The sequence below is a fragment of the Lithobates pipiens genome, unplaced genomic scaffold (assembly GCF_037356315.1).
Source record: "Lithobates pipiens isolate NorthernLeopardFrog02 unplaced genomic scaffold, aLitPip1_a1.2 Scaffold_23, whole genome shotgun sequence".
Classification (NCBI taxonomy): domain Eukaryota; kingdom Metazoa; phylum Chordata; class Amphibia; order Anura; family Ranidae; genus Lithobates; species Lithobates pipiens.
In genome coordinates, this window is record NW_027507785.1 from 24,475,740 (window position 1) to 24,486,722 (window position 10,983).

The 10,983-nt window shown below is 45.0% G+C and overlaps 1 protein-coding gene across 2 annotated transcripts in view; it reads right to left on the minus strand.

Moving 5' to 3' along the window:
• P4HA3 (prolyl 4-hydroxylase subunit alpha 3) overlaps positions 1 to 9,018 on the minus strand; it is a 96,213-nt gene extending 87,195 nt beyond the window's left edge. Inside the window, exon 1 of one of the 2 annotated variants that reach the window (XM_077451358.1) lies at positions 6,616 to 9,018. In XM_077451358.1, the coding sequence (XP_077307484.1) occupies positions 6,616 to 6,839 (224 nt within the window). In that variant the 5' untranslated portion in view covers positions 6,840 to 9,018. The remainder of the gene's footprint in view (positions 1 to 6,615) is intronic. The other variant, XM_077451357.1, reaches the window with a different exon arrangement.
• Positions 9,019 to 10,983: the final 1,965 nt, after the last annotated feature.

The following is a 10,983-nucleotide window of genomic DNA, read 5'->3' on the forward strand; positions in this document are numbered from 1 at the left end:
AGTCCTGACCTCAACCCCGTAGAACACCTTTGGGATTAATTAGAGCAGAGACTGTGAGCCAGGCCTTTTCGTCCAACATCAGTGCCTGACTTCACAAATGCGCTTCTGGAAGAATGGTCAAATATTCCCATAGACACACTCCTAAATAGGGATGAGCCGAACACCCCCCGGTTCGGTTTGCACCAGAACTTGCGAACGACCCCCGCGTTCGGTACGAACGTTAGAACCCCATTGAAGTCTATGGGACTCGAACGTTCGAATTGGAAAGTGCTCATTTTAACGGCTAATATGCAAGATAGTGTCCTAAAAAGGGTTTGGCGACCTGCCTCCTGCCTCAGGGGACATGGGTCACTGCAAAAAAAAGTTTTAAAAACTACCGTTTTGGTGGGAGCACTGATTTTAATGACGATTAAAGTGAAAAAAAAAAAGTGAAATATTCCTTTAAATATGGTGCCTGGGGGGTGTCTGTAGTATGCCTGTGAAGTGCCACGTGTTTCCCGTGTTTAGAACAGTCCCTGCACAAAATGACATTAAACGGAAATAACACCATTTAAAACTGCTTGCGGTTTTAATGTTATATCTGGTTCCTGCAATATGGTTGAAAATCATTGAGAAACATGGCATGGGTAGCCCTCCCTGCCCATTACCAGCCTATTTGGGTCTTGTACGCATATTAAGGGGAACCCCGTACCCATATTAAAAAAAGGAAATGCGTGTGGCCCCCAGGCCCTATATACTCAGAACAGCAGTATACAGGCGGTGCAAACAAGACAGGGACTGTGTAGGTTTGTTGTGTTAAGTTGAATCTGTTTGTCATTTTCAACCGGTACATTTTTAAAGTGTAGCTCCAGTCAAAAAAACTATCTTTAAGCTTTTTGGAAAACATAGGGAAGGGTTATCACCCCTGTATAATTTGTTTTGTCGTCCATCTTTTTTCATCTCACTTGCTGCTGTCTCCTTGCGTTTGCAAGTAGGAGATGTTTGTAAGTTGGATGTTTGAAAGTAGGGGCCTGCCCTATATTATAGCGGTATGTACTGGGTACAGAGCACGCAGACAGCACGCACTATCTCCTAACACTACTGACTGCAAGCTCTATTATTAACCACTTGTTAGCCCAATGTTTGCATAAAGTGAAAGATGAAGTTATGCTGAGTAAATAGATATCAAACATGTCACTCTTCAAAATTGCACATGCCCGTGGAATGGCGCCAAACGTCGCTACTTAAAAAATCCCCATAGGCGACGCTTTAAATATTTTTTTACTGGTTACATGTTTTGAGTTGCAGAGGAGGTCTAGGACTAGAATTATTGCTCTCGCTCTAACATTCTCGCCGATACCTCACATGTGTGGCACATGCGAGCACATGGGGACATGGGCGCTTTAATTTTTATTTTATTTTTTTATTGTTCATTTTACTTTATTTATTTTAGTTTGACATTTTTTTTCCCAAAAATATATTTTTGATCACTTTTATTCCTATTACAAGAAATGTAAACATCCCTTGTAATAGGAATATGGGGTGACAGGTCCTCTTTACAGTGAAATCTGGGGGGTCAATATGACCCCACATCTCACCTCTAGGCTGGGAAGCCTGAAATAAAAAATAAAAAAAAGATTCTGGCTTTGATCGTACTGGCGAGTTGGTAGAAGCACCGGAGGGCGGTGAGGGGTGGGGGGCGTCTATAGCTGGGTATTTCAGGGTATCACCGAGTATGGCTGGGTATCTCTGAGTATGGCTGGGTATGGCAATTTATGGCAGGGTATTACAGAGTATTGGCGGGGTATTGGCGGGGTACTACAGAGTAATAGCAGGGTACTGCACTGCAGAGTAATGGCAGGGTACTGCACTGCAGAGTAATGGCGGGGTACTGCACTGCAGAGTAATGGCGGGGTACTGCACTGCAGAGTAATGGCGGGGTACTGCAGAGTAATGGCGGGGTACTGCACTGCAGAGTAATGGCAGGGTACTGCACTGCAGAGTAATGGCGGGGTACTGCACTGCAGAGTAATGGCGGGGTACTGCACTGCAGAGTAATGGCAGGGTACTGCACTGCAGAGTAATGGCGGGGTACTGCACTGCAGAGTAATGGCGGGGTACTGCACTGCAGAGTAATGGCGGGGTACTGCAGAGTAATGGCGGGGTACTGCACTGCAGAGTAATGGCAGGGTACTGCACTGCAGAGTAATGGCGGGGTACTGCACTGCAGAGTAATGGCGGGGTACTGCACTGCAGAGTAATGGCGGGGTACTGCAGAGTAATGGCGGGGTACTGCAGAGTAATGGCAGGGTACTGCACTGCAGAGTAATGGCGGGGTACTGCAGAGTAATGGCGGGGTACTACAGAGTAATAGCAGGGTACTGCACTGCAGAGTAATGGCAGGGTACTGCACTGCAGAGTAATGGCGGGGTACTGCACTGCAGAGTAATGGCGGGGTACTGCACTGCAGAGTAATGGCGGGGTACTGCAGAGTAATGGCGGGGTACTGCACTGCAGAGTAATGGCAGGGTACTGCACTGCAGAGTAATGGCGGGGTACTGCACTGCAGAGTAATGGCGGGGTACTACAGAGTAATGGCGGGGTACTGCACTGCAGAGTAATGGCAGGGTACTGCACTGCAGAGTAATGGCGGGGTACTGCACTGCAGAGTAATGGCGGGGTACTGCAGAGTAATGGCGGGGTACTGCAGAGTAATGGCAGGGTACTGCAGAGTATGCACTGGTATTGCAGAGTATTGGCAGGGAATTGAGGGGTTAAATTCGGTGAGCAGCGATGTGGGCACTGCAGATGCAGCCCACATCGCTGCTGACACCGATCTCTTTCCCCTCCGCTGTACCGATCGGTACAGAAAGGGGAGGGAGGAACAGGCGTCATAACATGACGCCGGTTTGTTTCCAAGTGATCACTCCGTCATTTGACGGAGCAATCACGTGGTAAACGGCCGCTATGAGCGGCCGTTTACCGTGATGCGCCGGGTCCTATGGACCCGGCGGTCACGGATGCTCTCGAGTGCGCACACCTCGGGGCACGCGAGAGCAGAATTCTGGGAGGCCGTTAATTAACGGCCTCTCTGAGTTAAACAACCGCCCTGAAGCCGTTAATCGGCAATGGGCAGTTGTTAAGTGGTTAAAGCTAGATCACTAGCTATATAGGTGAGGTGAATATAGTGGTGTATACTGCAGTCAGGGCACAGACAACAACCACTACACAGCAGCAAGATAGGAAATCAGCCAAAAACGATTGGTGTGTACTGTGTTGAAGGTACACAGAACACCCACTGCTTCAGATGCAAAGTAACACACTACAGGAGGCCGCCTTAAAGGCGGCCTTATATAGTGTGGGGCGTGCACTACACAGCCTGAGCTATGATTGGCCACAGGCAGGATGCCTGTGGCCAATCATGGCTCTCCTCGCTGCCGGCGCTGCGATTGGCCAAGCATGCGGGGTCACAGTGCATGCTTGGCCAATCATCGGGCAGCAATGCACTGCGCCAACGCAGTGCATTGTGGTCCGCGCGCGCGTCACTCGAATTTTGACGCGAACGGCCAAAACGTTCGGAATTCGCCGAACGGCCGAACGGCCAATCTTCGAGTCGAACGTACGTTCGACTCGAACACGAAGCTCATCCCTACTCCTAAACCTTCCCAGAAGAGTTGAAGCTGTTATAGCTGCAAAGGGTGGGCCAACTCAATATTGAACTCTACGGACTAAAACTGGGGTGCCATTAAAGTTCATGTGCGTGTAAAGGCAGGTGTCCCAATACTTTCGACAATATAGTGTATGTATCTATCTAATATCCAAAAAATGATCTATCTATCTATCATCTATCTCATATCTCGCTCTCCTTCTTGTCCTCTCAGTGGCATCTACATAACACATTACAGATGCAGCACATTCATTTTCAGCATGAGCCGATGTCTGTGCTGGTCTGTAGACAAAGGGGCCCTTTCTCTGGTCTTGTAGACCCCTCCATGGTAGGGTCTGCTCTGCATCTCTCTCTAAATGAAGTGTTTGTGTATTTTTTATCCTCAGTAATTGCCAAAAGCTACTAAACTAGCCATATCCCATCCGCTGTGAGCTTCCGAGCACAGATCATCATATCCCCGAATATTCTAATCATATACAGAGACTGCTCACTGGGTCCCAGTACAAATCACATAAACCCGGGGCCCACAGAACCCCTCCGGGTATGGGGGGATTATAGTATCAGCTTCTAGCTTTCTAATGGGAGATATAGGAAGCTGGTGTGTGATTGAACATATTTGCTTTGGTTGAGAACAAATGACAAATTCTGTTCTGATATCTCTTATACTAGCTGTAAACTCTAAAATCAATAACATTAACTATGCCAAAGCCCTGTGTATCATAAACAATTGACATAACAAAAAAAAAAAATACTGCTTTCACTTTTTTCATCTTTTGCTGCATGTTTGTGCTGTTGATCTCCCGCAGCCTCTTTGCATCAATTTCTTGCTTATGGTACGTGCCCTCCAGCAATGGCTGCTAGAGGTGAATTCCTGTGGTGACAATGGTGGCCCATGTTTGTGCAATGTGCATTAGCAGGGCCTCTTGTATTCTCCACTGGGAGAGCTAATGACAGAGTGACAACACAGGATCACAACTGGAAGTTGGGGGATTGTCACTTCATAAAAGAAAGGACCTTCGTATGGCAGGATCACTGAGGATTATTTTAATAAAAGCTTCACAAATTGAAAATAACCCATGACATCAACATGTTGATTTTAGTGATTGAGTTTGCTAATTTACTTAATTAAAATGTGGGTGAGGGTTCCCACCTTTTCTGTGCCGAGTTCCCGGGTCTGCACACTGGCTGTGCCCATTACGAGGGATTCCCACCATCCCTGTGCTGAGTTCCCGGGTCTGTACACCCGCTGTGCCCAATATGAGGGGTTCCCACCATCCCTGTGCTGAGTTCCCGGGTCTGTACACCCGCTGTGCCCAATATGAGGGGTTTCCACCATCCCTGTGCTGAGTTCCTGGGTCTGTACCCCCGCTGTGCGCTTTATGATGGGTTTCTACCATCCCTGATCTAAGTTCCTGGGTCTGTACACCTGCTGCGCCCAATATGAGGGGTTTCCACCATCCCTGTGCTGAGTTCCTGGGTCTGTACACCTGCTGTGCCCATTATGATGGGTTCTCACCATCCCTGTGGTGAGTTCCTGAGTCTTCACACCTGATGTGCCCATTGTGAGGGGTTCCCACCATCCCTGTGCTATGTTCCCGGGTCTGAACACCTGCTGTGGCCATTATGAGGGCTTCCCACCATCCCTGAGCTGAGTTCCCGGGTCTGTACACCTACTGTGCCCATTATGAGAAGTTCCCACCATTCCTGTGCTAAGTTCTTGGGTCTGTACACCTGATGTGCCCATTGTGAGGGGTTCCCACCATCCCTGTACTAAGTTCCCGGGGCTGAACACCTGCTGTAGCCATTATGAGGAGTTCCCATCATCCCTGTGCTGAGTTTCCAGCTCTGTATACCTGCTGTGCCCATTATGAGGGGTTCCCACCATCCCTGTACTAAGTTCCCGGGGCTGAACACCTGCTGTAGCCATTATGAGGAGTTCCCATCATCCCTGTACTGAGTTTCCAGCTCTGTATACCTGCTGTGCCCATTATGAGGGGTTCCCACCATCCCTGTGCTGACTTCCTGGGTCTAAACACCTGCTGCGCCCAATGTTAGGGATTCCCACCATCCCTGTACTCTTAAGTTCTCTTAAGGAGCCAGCCTGATACAGGGAACCTGGGGCAGCAGTCACGGCACCAGCCTAAACTGGGCCAGGAGTAACTAAAATTAGGCCAGGAGTAAAAAGATTATGAAGCTGCATACTCAGTATAAAATTAAAACAGCTTCTGAAAGTGTTGAAAAAAACCGAGGCTATAATGTCACTTTAAAGACGATTCTTTTTCTTATTCACCTTCTCTGTTTTTCCTGGTGATTATTATCACCGAACATAAAAGTAAAAGGTATTTCCAAACTTCCAGTGGGGACATGAGTTCCAAACAGGGGTGCCTTCATTTTGAAGGGGTTTTCTTTCACTTCCTGTTTTGGTTATAGGGCAGGACTTGAACTAAAATCTCCTCAATTGAAGATGGATATCAAAAAAACAAAAAAACAAACAGGGGTTATAACCCTCCCTTTATTCTATTTGACATTTTGAAAAAATTACCTTCAGTTCCACCTAAAGTTGGCCATACATTGTTTGAAATTCTTTCGTGTAGAAATGGTCATCAGTACATTTGACTTTGCAATCTACTACCATCTACAGACTAAATTTGTTCTAAAGCCCTTCAAATTTCTACCAGATCCGCTCTTTGAATGGAATCCCAGAGGTATCAAATGTGTTTTATTACATTATGTACATTTCTGTCCCGAGCCACACTCACAGTTAGATTTTTCTTCGCTCAAGAAAAAATTTCCATCCTGCTCTTTAGAATTTTCTCATCACTACCGTCTAAAATAATTTTAACTAACCATTAAAAAAAATTTGAATGAATGTTCAGAAAAGAAACAATTTCCAGTTAAATTCTACTGGTGTATGGTCAGCTTTACAAGATAAAAAAAAGTAATTACGGCGACTTTTATGATCATCTTACCTGCGTAGGTCATTAAGCCGGAAGGTCTCCTCCTCCAAGTAAGTCCCCAGGTGCTCTATTAATACCTTCTCCGTCTCCAGAGCTTGTTGGATATTCGACATGGAGCTGTACATGTCTGCTAAGCTGAACTCTACGAATCCCAACCACAGAAACAAGACCCACATCCATTTTCTATCCCAAGAATGATGGCCACAGATCCACATCCTCCGCCGGAAGGCAACCATGACTTCTAGTGCCCAGGGCAGAACAAAGCAACGTTTTCTTTTACTTCTGGAAATTTGGTGTAGGACAAGGCAGAACCAAGTGTGCAAACTCACTCAAACCATAAAGTTTTCTCTTCCTTCTGGAAATTCAGTGATGAATGGGGCAGAATCAAGTATGCAAGTTTTTCTTTTTCTACAGAAAATTTGGTGATGGACAAGGCAGAACCAAGCATACAAATTTGCCAAAAACCACAAAGGTTTCTGTTTTTCCTCTGGAAATTCGGTGATGGATGGGGCAGAACCAAGGGTACAAATCCACCTAAAACCACAAAGATTTATTTTTTCCTCTAAATTCGGTGATGGACGGGGCAGAACCAGGCATACAAAGTCACCCAAAGATTTATTTTTCCTCTAGAAATTCGGTGATGGATGGGACAGAACCAGGGGTACAAATCCACCCAAACCACAAAGATTTTTCTTCTGGAAATTCGGTAATGGATGAGGCAGAACCAAGGATACAAATCCACCCAAACCATAAAGTTTTCTTTTTCCTGTGAAAATGCGGTGATGGATGGGGAAGAACCAAAGGTACAAATCCACTTGAAAAAGGCAAAATTCTGCTTTGCCTCTGAAAATTCGGTAATTAAATTTGGGCAGAACCAGGCATAAAACTCCACTCAAACTGCAAAATTCTCCTTTTTTCCTCTGGAAATTTGTCAGAACCAGAACCAAAGGTACAAATCCACCCAAACCACAGAGATGTATTTTTCTTCTGGAAATTTGGTGATGAATTGGGGCAGAACCAGGTGTAAAAGTCCAGCCAAACCACAAAGTTTTCTATTTCTTCTGGAAATTCAGTAATGGATGAGGCAGAACCAAGTATACAAATCCACCCAAACTATAAAGTTTTATTTTTCCTGTGAAAATGCGGTGATGAGTGGGGAAGAACCAAGGGTACAAATTCACGCAAATGGCAAAATTCTGCTTTGCCTCTGGAAATTCGGTAATGAAATTCGGGCAGAACCAGGTGTACAACTCCACTTAAACTGCAAAATTCTCTTTTTCCTCTGGAAATTTGGCAGAACCAGAACCAAAGGTACAAATCCACGCAAACCGCAGAAATTTATTTTTCTTCTGCAAATTTGGTGATGGATTGGGGAAGAACCAGGTGTACAAATCCAGCCCAACCACAAAGTTCTTGTTTTCCTGTGGCAATTCTGAGTTGGGCGCAGAAGCACTTAGCATACAAATTAAGACAACCTGTAAAATTCTGTTTTTCCACTGGAAATTTGGTAATAAAATTCGGGCAGATCCAAGGGTACAATGAACCCACAAATACAAAGTTTTCTTTTTCTTCTGGAAATTCGGAGATGGACGAGGCAGAACCAAGGGTACAAATCCACCCAAACCACAAAGTTTTCTTTTTCTTCTGGAAATTCGGAGATGGACGAGGCAGAACCAAGGGTACAAATCCACCCAAACCACAAAGTTTTCTTTTTCTTCTGGAAATTCAGAGATAGACGAGGCAGAACCAAGGGTCCAAATCCACCCAAACCACGTTTTCTTTTTCTTCTGGAAATTCAGAGATGTACAAGGCAGAACCAAGGGTACAAATCCACCCAAACCACAAAGTTTTCTTTTTCTTCTGGAAATTCGGAGATGGACGAGGCAGAACCAAGGGTACAAATCCACCCAAACCACAAAGTTTTCTTTTTCTTCTGGAAATTCAGAGATAGACGAGGCAGAACCAAGGGTCCAAATCCACCCAAACCACGTTTTCTTTTTCTTCTGGAAATTCAGAGATGTACGAGGCAGAACCAAGGGTACAAATCCACCCAAACCACAAAGTTTTTTTTCTTTTTCCTCTAGAAATGTGGTGAGGGACAATGCAGAACCAAGGGTCCAAATCCACCCAAACCACAACGTTTTCTTTTTCTTCTGGAAATTCAGAGATGTACGAGGCAGAACCAAAGGTACAAATCCACCCAAACCACAACGTTTTTTCTTTTTCCTCTAGAAATGTGGTGAGGGACAGTGTAGAACCAAGGGTACAAATCCACCCAAAGTTTTTGGAGAGTAGATTCCGGGAGACCAGCAATCTTGCTCTAGGGAGAATGAAGCATCTCCATGTGCTGGGTGAAAGGACAGCTGAGTGAGTCTCTGTCTGCGGTCCGTGTTCTGGCAGCTCCTCTGCAGCAGTCTAATAATTGTGGGATAGCCCAGGCTGGGGGGAGGAGGTGGGGAATGGAGTATTCTTCATGCAGACAGATCAGCCCCATTCATTCCCTTTTCTCAGCTCTCACAGCAGAATGGCAAAAGTCAACTCGTTCCTTGAAACTTCTCCGATATACGAGGTTTTAAAATGAATATAAACCTATGAAGCCAAAACCAACAATGTAATATTTTTCAGGTAACCAGTTCTTAATGGCATTATTTTTATTTTTTCTACAATTTTATACCTTTATTTCCTTATTTTTTCACCTGGTGATCCAGCCAGTAATAGTAGTGTGAGAAGATATAATATATATGTTAAAGAACTCTGTGCTATTGATAGTGCAAAAATAAAAAAAGAAACACAATTTTTTCAGAGCAGCCACCACACAAAGTGCAATCACCACACTAATGAAATGCACATACATAGAATGATAGCTGAAGTGCTGTAATTAAATCCTCTCCATAAATTATGCAACAAAAGTGATATCTTAAAAATGAAATCTGTGCAAAAAAATGTGCAATATAACAAAAACATCAGAAAGCAAACAGACAATGTAAATCAGTATAATATAGCAGATATGGTTCCATACCTCCCAACTGTCCCTGATTTAGAGGGACTGTCCCTGATTTGGAGCAATGTCCCTCTGTCCCTCATTCCTCCACATTTGTCCCTCATTTTGCTCTGATCTTTATAATTGTATATAAAATGCACTTTTTTTCTTTTAAAAAGTGTTTCCCAGTGCTAAACCTTTTATCCAAATTCTAAATTGCTGCATTTGTACATTTCAAAAGCCAATATGAAGGAATAGTAGTGGTAAAAAAAAAGTCCTTGTGGATTTAATTAACTTTTTTTTTTTTATTAAATCTCCTTTAAAGGGGTGTGACAGGGGACGTATCCTATGCCTACATACGTTTGCTAGTAGGTGTCCCTCATTCCCATCTCAAAATGTTGGGAGGTTTGTGGTTCTAGAAATATACACTCACTGGCCACTTTATTAGGTTTGGCTAGTACCGGTTGGACCTCCTTTTGCCTTCATTCTTCGTGGCATTTATACAACAAGGAGAGTTTGGTCCATAGTGACATGATGGCATCATGCAGTTGCTGCAGATTTGTCAGCTGCACATCCATGATGCAAATCTCCTGTTCCACCACATTCCACAGGTGTTCTATTGGATGAGATGTGGTGAGTGTGGAGGCCATTGGAGTACAGGGACCTCATTGTCCAGTGGTGAGATGATTGGAGCTTTGTGACATGGTGCATTATCCTGCTGGAAGGAGCTATCAGAAGATGGGGACACTGTAGTCATAAAGGGGTGAACATGGTCAGCAACAATACTCAGGTAGGCCATGGTGCTTAATATGATGCTCAATTGGTACTAAGAGGCCCAAAGTGTGCCAAGAAAATATCCCCCCCACCATTACACCAACACCACCAGCCTGAACCGGTGATACAATGCAGGATGGATAAATGTTTTCATGTTGTTTACACCAAATTGTGACCCAACAATCTGAATGTCGCAGCTGAAATCGAGACTCACCAGACATCAGTTGAGGGGGAGAAGGGCAGTCAGGGGGTGCCACGGAGGAGCCCAGAGTTGGAATTTAGCCAATTGACGACCGCCCACAGTACATTTATGTCATTACTTTCACCACTAAATACCGTTATTGTGGCAGCAGCTAGCTGCCATGACCCCAGTATCCTCTTATTCTGTGTGCGATTGTCTACAAAATAAAAGTGGTCTCAGCGACGCACTCGCCGCAAGATCATTTTTAGAGGAAGAGGTGCCCCCCCCTCCAGCGCTTCCTGGTCCTTTCCCTGTTTACTGCAGAGATCGCTAAAGGTCGGAAACAATCTGATCTGCTGGAGGGATGGGCAGGAAGTCAAGTGAGGACAAGATGGCTCCCACTCAGCTCTATGCCCTTGGAGGACCAGAGCGACGTGTGACGTCA